Source organism: Neolamprologus multifasciatus, chromosome 20 (genome assembly GCF_963576455.1).
Source record: "Neolamprologus multifasciatus chromosome 20, fNeoMul1.2, whole genome shotgun sequence".
Classification (NCBI taxonomy): Eukaryota; Metazoa; Chordata; class Actinopteri; order Cichliformes; family Cichlidae; genus Neolamprologus; species Neolamprologus multifasciatus.
In genome coordinates this window covers 22,710,386-22,721,458 of record NC_140458.1, presented here as the reverse complement: position 1 = coordinate 22,721,458, position 11,073 = coordinate 22,710,386, and the positions used below count along the sequence as shown (strand labels likewise).

Sequence of the window (11,073 nt, the reverse complement as noted above, 5' to 3'; positions counted from 1 at the left end):
TCGTCATGAATTCCCTCTGACTTTTGCTGTTTTGCTTCCAGCACGATAAAAATCACACTTCCTGCACAGCTCTCTCTCTCTGTACTTCAAGAACAGTTTCCCGTGTCAAATCTCTGTTTTCTGCATTATTCATTCGCTTATTACCCACCAGTCTACCGTTGATTACAGCGCTGTCTTTTTCTTTTTTTACTTAAATGACCTCGGACAAGAAAGCCTAATTTCTGCTGTTCAATACTGAAGAAATTTAAACTTCTTAAAATTATGAAAAATTGCAGAATATTGCAGAATATTTTTAAGGTTATCTGCTATAAAAAGCCAGTCCAGGGAAATCTCCTTCATGTTTTTCTGTGTTTTATTCTCAAGTTACTTTCACACAAAGGCATCTGCTGTGATGTTCACAATTCTGATGAAGTCTCATGTGTATCAGTACTGATAAATGATCAGAATTATAATATTTCTGACTGTCTGAGGCTAAATTGAATTGAATCAGGACTTTGAGAACCAGAATCGAAAGGATTATAGAAATCAGTGATGATACCCAGCCCTAGTGAGCAGCCTATGCCCCACAGAAGTGGATGTAGCTGTGGGTAATGAGAAAAGATGAAAAGAACGATTGATAACTTTTTTGTTAAGTTAAGGCCTGAACCGTCTGAAATTCATAGCCAGCTCTGACACAGTGCCATCAATCTTTGAATGCTGAAAAAGCACAGTGTATCCAGGAAACACATTATATGCTGCAATAAATGCACTGCCCAAGTGTCCCCTCTCCCCAATGCCTTTTAGCAACAGACAGCAGCAAACAGGTTGTCAGAGGAGGCCGAGATGATGATTAAGTTTAACATTTTCTTCAATATTGACAAAGCACTTTAAGCACAAGTTTGTTAGTTAATAATTTAGAAATGAATATTGTCTGTATGGACTCCCCCCCCAAAGAAAGTGCACATGTAAAACTGCAGTGATAAGCGATGCGGTTGAAAAATTTGAGTGTGCCTAACTTTTGTGCCGGTACGCCTAAGTTTTTAAACTTAGGCGTACCGGTGTGCCCATGTCAAAAAGTTAGTCTAGAGCCCTGTGGGGGCTTATACCCTTAGTCATGAGCCTTATTATAAAGTGCTACCTAACTTTGCACCAGGCTGGAGGTGCGACTCTTAAAGGTAATGAAAAATAGCACCTGCATAAAACTCCATATCTTCCATCTGACCAAAACAAAAAGGTAAGGTCGCTACGCACAACTTGAGGGTGCAAATACATTTATACAGAATCATAGTTAATAGGGGGCAAAACCTCCTGGCAAACAATGAATGATCCTTGGCTGACCATTTTTAAAAAATACACAATTCTGATTTTAAAAATTGTTTCCAAATGGATGCTGTGCCAGTATCAGAGCGAAACCTCAACATCTGCTGGATGCCCTTTTTAAACATCCCCTCAATGTCACTGTTAGACTTCAAAACAAGATGAAGCCTGTGCTTGAGAATTGCTTTACGATATCCTTTCATCCAATTCAATTTCAGTTGAGTTTTATTTCTATACTGACAGTTCACAACAACAATTGTGTAAAGGTGCCAATAATAGAGAATGCCAGTGATTAGACAGTTCCTTCTGAACGGAGCATAGAAATCCCTCTGAACAGGAAAAGACTTCCACCACAATCAAACCATCTGCTGCAACCACTTAGCAGGCAAAAAATATTGACATGCAATGAAAACACATATAAGTGAAAGGAGGGCATTGGAGGAGAAAAGTTCAATGTATTACGTGTCTACCAGGAGCCTGAAGCCCTAGCAGCATAATTAAGGGATGGTTTAGGGTTTTCAGATCCAGCCCTGACTACAGTATTTATCAAAAAACTCGTGAATTATCTGGAATCCAAACTAGAAGCTGGTGGTGATGAGCTTGCCATTCTACTTTGGGAAACTCTTGGAGCCACAATTACCCCGCATTCTAAGAGCCAAATGCTCCATTGGGCTAAGATGATGATATGAGGACTTCAACACATGATGAATCAGGAATTTGTACGTGAGGAGAAGCATTTTAAAATACTCATTGAACATTATCAACAAATGAAACCTTCTCACCTGTGAGATTTAAAAAACTAAAACGCACCACTCATTTTGGAGAATAATTATTAACCTATTGGGATAACTGCAGACGGGACTTGACAGCCAAAATAACAAAGTACAGGCCAATCCATTAATGACGTAACTAAAAATAATGGAAACATCAAAACTGGTTGTGCTACAATGATATAAAACGCACATTAGACAGAGAGTCGCTGTTGTTGTTGCATTTCCAGATAGGTTTGGGGGTAAGGGAAGTAACATATTACTAGAAAGAATTAGTTAATTTCAGGGACAGTCAAAGCAACACAGCAAACACTAACTTAAAATTGATTGACTTAGGCATCAGAAACCTCCCTATAAACCAATGAAAAACAGGAGAATATCAACAGAAAATGGCAGCTCTCCTTTAAAAGCATTTTCTGTTCACTGTAACCGAAGGCACAGAAACAAAAGATGAATCGGGTTCAATCAGGATGAACAAAACAGAAAGAGAAACATAAGAAACTTAACAAAAACTGGCAAGCAAAGCAAAGGCTAAAGGCACACACTCATTAACACATCGTGCTCTGACAACCAAAATGGCCAAAGGCCTTGAAGTGCAACTTCAGTCAACTTATACAGGCTACCATCCACTGCAGGATTAAGATCTGAGCCAATGACATGAAAATCAGGACCTGGAAGTATCATGATAAATGGTAAAAGGGCTGGGTCTTATATAGTGCTTTTCTACTTTACCTGAGCAATCAAAGAACTTTACACAACATGTCTCATTCACACATTCACTTTTTTCTATGTTTAAGTTTCTTCTATCTAACATTCACACACATTCACTGCAATGGATGGATCAGAGAACAACCTGGGGTTAGTGTCTCACTCAAGGATATTTAGCATGCAGACTGGAACAGCCAGGAGTCAAATTAGCAGCCTTCCAATTAGTAGATAACCTGCTCTACCTCTGGAGCTACAGCCACCATAGCATGGTAAACATTAACCATCTATGTGCTCCTTACTTTCTTTTAAGGGAATATAACAGAAACAATAGTAATGTTGTCTCTATATAACTAAGAACAAACCAAGAAAATATTCACTGTATTACAATTAAGAACTTGATATCAACTTTTCTAGTTGCTAAGTGGTTGTCATCGTGCAACCAAATAACACCGTGTTCATAGCGTGTGCAGCAGCTAGCACATCCACACGCTGAGGTTCTATTAAACCAGTTTGACCTCGCGACCTCCCAGCACGCCTGAGTACTTTCACCACCAATCCCAGCATTTGATTCCTTAAACAAGTAGAAAATGATGGGCCGTCCAACATAATGAGGAGACTTTATGTTGTCACACCCTGTCGAGCAGTAACACACTCACACACGCAAACAGTTCCCACTGAAAAGTCATTCATTGATTTGTGGGCTGTAAACTGCTTGCACACTTGAGTCCATTGACTTTCCTCAGCTATTTTCTCAGGAGGGGGCAGAAAGAGCTGGTGTACATAAAGAACCAATTATGACACAGCTGCTATTCCTGTTCGAGTTCCATCAAGACAAGCAAAATTCCAGTGCTGTTTGTCAGATAAAACACCACATCTTTGTGCCTTTCCAAAGTCGGGCTCGTTGAATTTTATTAAATGTGTTTGGAGCTCAGATTTATTCTGTGCACGGTGCTTGTGGGAAGATCTTGCTCAGCTATATATACATACGCATACACATTTACACACTGCATACACATGCGCACATATGTACACATACACACACGTGCTCAAACAAAATAAACAAAATCTCAGTGACTCAATCAACTTTTCCTACTCTGTTTTTTATGTGCATTTTGGTGATAAATATTAACTTTTAACTCAATAAATGCCTTCTTTGGAGTAAAGCCAAAGGTAAATATCATTTTCTCACTATTGGATACTTTGTTTTTGACATTACATATAAACAGAAAAACTGAAAAAATGCAGGCTGACATTACAAAGTCTGACTTTTTTGTTGTTTTGTTTCAAGAAACCCTAATCTAGTGTTATTAGTGGGTTTGTTTGTTTTTTTTTATTTTGCTTGTTTTATGGAGACGCTCATAGGGCATGCACACAAAACACTGTTAAATATAATTAAATATAATTAGAGATTTGATCCTTACCTAGTGTTCTGGTCAAATTTGACCTGTTTGACATTTGACACCAGCAAAAATACAGAGCATTTTATTTCCCAATGCCTAACATACCTACGATTTGTCACGGCCCAAGGTGTCTCATAGTAATGCTAAAGGTACCCTTCCGCGTCCTTTTGAGGCGCTCCGGATTGTCCAATAGAATGCTGCTTGCAGTGGTAACACGCTTAAAAGAAATCTGTATCTGAGTGACTTCTAACCCCTAAGTGTGTGATTCAGATGTATTTCAGTGTCTATTTATACACCCACATACAATTTACAAGCATACGTCATTCAAGCTGCAGCTCTACTGAACACAAGCTGCTATGGGTGCATCATAAAAAAGAGAGAGGAAGAAAAACACTGTGCATTGTCTTTTGTAGCTGAGGCTAAAAAGTTATTTTTCCAAGAGAGAGAAGGTAGAGAAAGAGTTATTTCCTGTTGCTGTAGCAGCAAATGTGTCAGAAAATGAGGGCTGCCAGTACCTTATCTTCAAGCTCAGGTCTGTGAAGGTAAGGGCTCTTTAGCTCATTATAAATGAGACCAAAGCTTGATTTGTAGTTCTCTTTTGAATCCTGCATTGAAATGCAGAATTGCTCTAGTATCACTAGTAAAACTGAGATTATCATGTTGGACTTGGAGCTAACTAATATTGGACAAACATTACTTTTACTAATGCAAGAGTTAGAGAGAGACGACTTGAGAACTGCCTAAATCTATACACAGACTAAGACTGAGAATAATAGGTTAAATCTTTGTATAACTGTACATATGCTTTTTCTTTTTCAAAGTTACACTACAGCAGAGAGGAGACCAGAAATAGAGACACAGACACATAACACACCGTAATAGCTACTGGAGAGATGTAGAAGAAGAACTGTTGAGATCTAACTCCCCAGTGTTTCAACAGCCATGATCCCATACATTATGTATGTGTTAGTGAGTGTGCTGGTGCTTTCGGGATGTGTGCATACGAGGCTGAGAAGAAACAGTACCACCACTAGAATTAGCAGGACAACAAAAAAGACTGGGTGAAAGACTTTTAAAAGATGATGTGATTTCATAGGTGCAGGTCTTGCATCACGAACAGCTCTTCTAATCTCTTCAGATACCAATAGAATGGAGTCTTGTGTGTACTACCAGGCATCATTCAGCAGACCAAAGCAATGACTGTTATGCCATTATCTGTAAGAAAGGCTCAAAACAATAGCAGCACATAGAGTGCATGGAGTAAAGACAGCTCTATGAAACATTTTAAATAAAGCTGCTGTGGCTATCGTGAGTGCTATTTCTTTCACGAGGCTTATGTTATGTAACGTTCCACACAGTGGCGAGGCCACTGATGATGTAGTTGATTAACAGTTGATGCAGATGATGGCATTATTAACAGTAGGTCTTAAAAACATGACAATGCAAAATTTGGAAATTCGTGTATGAGCGTAATGAGGTTAGCACTGAGATTTGGGACGCACATTTTTCTCCATGATTTATGCTTCATTAAATTTAAAACCCAGGCTACGGCTGTGTTTAACCTAATGCCCAGGAGGCTAAACAGCTTTCTCAAGAAAATGCTGTCCAAAAGAAATGATAGAGTAACTGAAGTCCTTTGTCACATTATCTAACAAGTAACCCTCCCAAAAAAACAACAAAAAAAACCTATGAAATATTGGTCGGTAGGTAGAGCTTGCTGGCTGCCTCTCATTTTTTCACAATCTCTCAAATGTCATGGGGCTTTTATGGTGAGTCTGAAGCAATCGCACAAAAAGATAGGTAAGGAGCAAAGAGACAGATTGATACAGATTTCAGTCACAGGCTTATAACTGGTTGGGTTTTGCTTCTTTTTTCAGGCATCTTATAGTAAAGACAGACAGGAACTGTTGAGGAAGAGCAGAGGGGGAACGACATGAAGCAAATTACCAGGGCTCAGCTGCTGAGGGGCTGGTCATCTGTCACATAATGAGTCAGCATTCATCCACCTCTATGAGGCACAAAAACTTCTTTGCAATTTTTATGGGCAAATTGAAAATGTGCATAAAAACATGGATGGAAAATCATCTACTGTGACATGGAAACAGGCAGGATAGGACTTTTTTTCCACCTTCACATTTAGCCATAAAATAAATAATAGACCCTGTTAGTATACCCAAACACTTACCATCAAACTCAGCCGGCCCAACACCTACGATGATAATGGAAAGAGGGAGTGCTGCTGCCTGTTCAGACAAAAGGAAAGATGATCCACATTAACTCATTAGATTTTTAAAGCCACGAGTGAAAAGCAGGAAATTAAATGTTGATTCACACTTGTTAAACGTTTTATCTTGTTTTGGGCGAGGCTATTAACCTGATGCAGCAGCCTACATTTTGTGATTTAAAGTAATGACCTGAGAAATTTACTTTGCACTGCGTGATGGGTAATTAGGATGAAGACAATAACAGAGAGCTTGCTTTTAATGCTCTACACTGTGTGCTTTGAGAAACCTCAGAACCCAACCAAACACTGCTTAAAAATTAATTTGATGGGTTACTGAAATTACTGACCTCTTCAAACACTAAGTCAATAAAGATGAAAAAAAAACTCCCCTCTGTTCAAGAAAAGCTTTACTTAGAGGCTCTTACCAAAGAATGCTAATCGTTTTTATCCAAACAATGTAAAAACATTATCCTCACCCCACACGCAGGAGAGTCAGTGGGGTCACAGAGGGCTGTTATTCATCAGTACGCCTACAGCTTTAATGTTCAACACATGCATGAGAGGGAGTTGTATACATGTGGTGTTTGTTTACTCACATTGACCACAGCCTCTTTGGTCTGGACCATGTCAGATATCACTCCATCTGTGATCATCAACAGGACAAAGTACTGAGAGCCATCTGTAATCTCTGCTGCACAGCTGGGGAATGTGCATAGACAGACACACGGACACCCACGCACACACATAGACACACACATAGAAATACACAGGTTAAAGCTAATAATCTGCCTGTGCAAAGAAAACATAAGAAGGCCTGTCTGTTTTCGGGGCAATGAGCTGCAGATGAGACTGATTCAAGCTTTGTCAAAAAACACAAAACTAAATTTATTGAAAGCTTATATAGAATTATTAATGCTCCTATAGAACATTAATAAATAATAATCAAATAGTCAAATGCAAATACAGACAATTATAAAGTACTAAAGTGAAAGTGATTGTTCTGTCATAAAACGTGTCATCCATTCTTTAAATTACTGCCTTGTTGACTATTGCTGTTGGATACATGCTTGCCTTAATCCCATAGGAAACTGCAGTTTCAAAATATGAATGCAAAATATGAGTTATTTTGAATTTAAATCATGAATTACACTAAACTTGAAAATGTCAGCTTCAGAAATTTCTTTTTACACATTTTGAACTGATAACAGATTTGAAAGTTTCAAGCAGCTTGCCTGGACACAAAGACTACTTAAATTGCCCGTTTTCTACTTTCTGTTGTAGATGGTAAATGGACTGGTTTGGACTGATTCAGCACTTTTCTATCTGAGCACTCAAAGCGCTTTACACAACTTGTATATTCACCCATTCTACGCTGTTTCTAAGTGCTTCCTATCTAACATCCTCTTTCCTCACACATTCATACACCGATGGATGCACTGGAGAGAAACATGGGGGTCCTTTCCCAGGGATACTTTGCATAAAGACTGGAGCACACTGTGATCGAACCATCAACCTTCCAGTTAGTAGCTGACCTGCTCTACCAGCTGAGAAACAGAAAAAAGATTCATTTATATTATCCTGTGCCTCAATTCATCCTCTGTGTGAAATAAGGCATTTTAGCTCTTATTTTAATCTCTACTTTATTTATGTTAAAGTAGATGCTAATGTGGGACTGGCTCTGTAGCGCTTACAAAGGGATACACTAATAAATGACTTTTTTTAATAACAAAAAAATAAATAAATGCTAAAGTTTTGCCGACACCTAATATGACCGATGTTTATGGTGGATAATGTTAGAGAAATATGCTTGACAATGACTGCTATTTCTCTTACACAATCCTGCCTTGCTATAACACAATACAGACTTAAACTATATATAGTTACTGCAATAAAAAGTGGACTTTATATCTTCTACCCAGCATAGCGACCCATCCACTCACATCAAACAAACTAAAACTACAACCCTGAGCCAGAAACCTTTTAATAATAACAAGCACTCCAAAGATAAAATCCTGCAACCGTGCTTCTCATTTTTCCACTGCTCTTCATTCCCTGTCCATCATGGGGCATGATAAGAAAACAAGAGTATGTACTCACATCACTAAAGATCAACTTTATCTTGATATGAAGCCAAATGAGTTTCAAGCTGGATGTGTCTGCGTGTGTTTTTTTACCCGCTGCTTGTGAATTTACTGTTAGAGGGAAGAATCTATCACCACTGACTTCCCTGTTTTGTGTTGATGAAAACAGTATAAATCTGTGTCAGTCAGTGTTTCTGTGCCTTTGTGTGTAATTGTGTGTGGGTGTGGTGTTAATAAATGGGATTGTAGCATACTGCTAGGATGATTTTGTGAGTATGTGAGTTTTTTATTTATATTCTCTTAGCACCACTTTAATGCCTTCTGCTGCTTGGCAGGTGGCGTTCCAACACAGGGTGGGATATATAAATGACAACTGATCATTCAGTGCACGTAAGTTTTAACGTCCAACATTCTGTTCTGCTCTAACAACCAGAGCAAAAACATGCAATTTACTGTGGCAGCAAAATCTTTTTCTTTCCCGTTTTTTTGTAACACATCTAGGAACCACTTCAGAAATAACGATGCACGATATATAACGTCTATTTGCACAAAGAATCTTAACCTTGAAATTCTGAAATACTAAAAAAAAAAAGATTTACACATTTCCTGTGTCTCCAGTGCTTTAACTTTTTGAATGTGTTTAAGTGTCAAAGTCATAAAAAATATCGATACAAAGTGTATCAATATTTTGTCATTTGTTTAGTCTTTGACTCCACTGTTATTGCCTTCATCAGATTTCAGATAACACCAGGATGATGTACAAACATCAGATTGATCAGTACTGGTACTTACTGAGGACATCAGAATATCAGATTTTCTTAATTCCCCTGTGTAACAGGCTCATTTCCAACTTTATAAAATGCCATGCTGCACAAATTATACATACGATTAACCAAATAGGTGTCCATAGAGCTACAAAGCCCAGGAGCTTAGATTTACTGTTTTTTGCAACTTAATATAAGAGATTATAAAGTTTTTTTTCATTATTATATATCCCTGTATAAAATAATGATATTTAACTACTCATCACAGTTGTCTCCTGTCTAAACTTCTGACCTCCAAACTTTCACAAACAGCATTGCACATATATATATATAATCTTAATGCTACTCAAATTCATAGCTTTCTCCAGGATTTATAGTCTGTGCACAGTATAGGTTACAAGAAAAGTAAGTGTATGTGTAAACTATGTTTATCTCTGTGTTAGCTGGAAGTTTAATTTTTACTGTTAAAAAAAATTGATCAACAACCATTTTTTAACACAGACAATCCACAATTTTCATAGAGTAGCTGAGCTTCTGAAATTGGCAAACTGACAATTTTGGATTATACAATTTTGTCTAGAAATAATTTATAAGAGAAGCTTTGAAAATATTGGATGATAAATGAAATGAAAGGACTTCTCTGGATTTAACATAGCTGCTTACATCTGAAGGTTTTTTTTGCAGTGGTCTCAACAAAAACTCAATATTTTAAATATTCTTTAAAATATTATTTTCTGGTGCCACAGAATGATTAGCTGATGGGAGGCTGTAACCTTATATCAGTAATATAAGGCAGTCACAAAGCCTATATATTATCAAGATATAAGCACACAATTATTAAAAACTAATTTGATGTAACTAGGTACACCTACTACATAAAAATATAATATTTTACCGCATACATTCTTCTTCAAACTTACTTTGCTACTTTGTTGATAACAGGTGCAAAGTTAGTAGGTCCATACAGCTGCACCGCTCTCAGGCTCTGAAAATAAGTCTCCAGGACTCCCTCGATGCCCACACAGTTTGGATTTTCATTGTCACCATTCTGCAACAAACAGCAGACATTGCCCTTATGAAGTATGCAGTGCACATATAGGGTATATTAAATATTATACACAGGCTGGATATGCTGCTGTGAGCTTTGATAAAATCAAATCTATCTACATTTAATTGATTATAATCTGATTAGATTCATCACTGGGTGATGAATCTCATTTAAAAAGAGAGTACACACATTTACAACCCGAGTCAGCTTCACTCTTTAAACTAAAAAACTGGCTACTTTCTCACATAGCTGCCCAGCTCCGGCACAAACAGCAAGTATCCAGTTTTAAAGGTTTCAAAAACACATACAAATGTTAGGAAATGCACTTTCTTCCTCTGTCTTTGTAGCATTCATCAACATGAAACATGAGCACAGATAGATATTTTCTATTCAAAGTTTCCACGTCATGTCACATTTTTACTACCTGCAAGTCATTTTTGACCAGATTTGATGCCTGAGACTTGTGAAACTGGAGTCATGGCACTGCGTGTTATATTCTGCACATTCACCCTTTTTATCAGTGATGGAATATTTTAACTAACACTGGATATGAGTTACATGTTATGTGGACATCAGAATACTACTCTTTTGTCACTACTACTTCACAACACTAACTATAATCACCCTGAAACCAACAGCAGATGGACCAGTGTTAAAGAGCTAGCAAATGTTAGCTAATCCGCTCTCATCATTTTTTGTAAATGTTTAAATGCTAACTACTTTCTTGTCCTTTTCCTTCCAAACAGTAATATTACACAGGGACATTCCAACCAGTAACATAG

At 37.6% G+C, this 11,073-nt stretch overlaps 1 protein-coding gene across 2 annotated transcripts in view; it reads right to left on the bottom strand.

Moving 5' to 3' along the window:
- LOC146494942 (copine-9-like) overlaps positions 1 to 11,073 on the bottom strand; it is a 127,553-nt gene that overhangs the window by 11,815 nt on the left and 104,665 nt on the right. For both annotated transcript variants that reach the window (XM_085147019.1, XM_085147021.1), the window contains exons 16-18: positions 10,164 to 10,291; positions 6,995 to 7,097; positions 6,360 to 6,417 (exon numbers count right to left, since the gene is read on the bottom strand). In XM_085147019.1, coding sequence (XP_085003145.1) covers positions 6,360 to 6,417; positions 6,995 to 7,097; positions 10,164 to 10,291 — 289 coding nt within the window. The remainder of the gene's footprint in view (positions 1 to 6,359; positions 6,418 to 6,994; positions 7,098 to 10,163; positions 10,292 to 11,073) is intronic.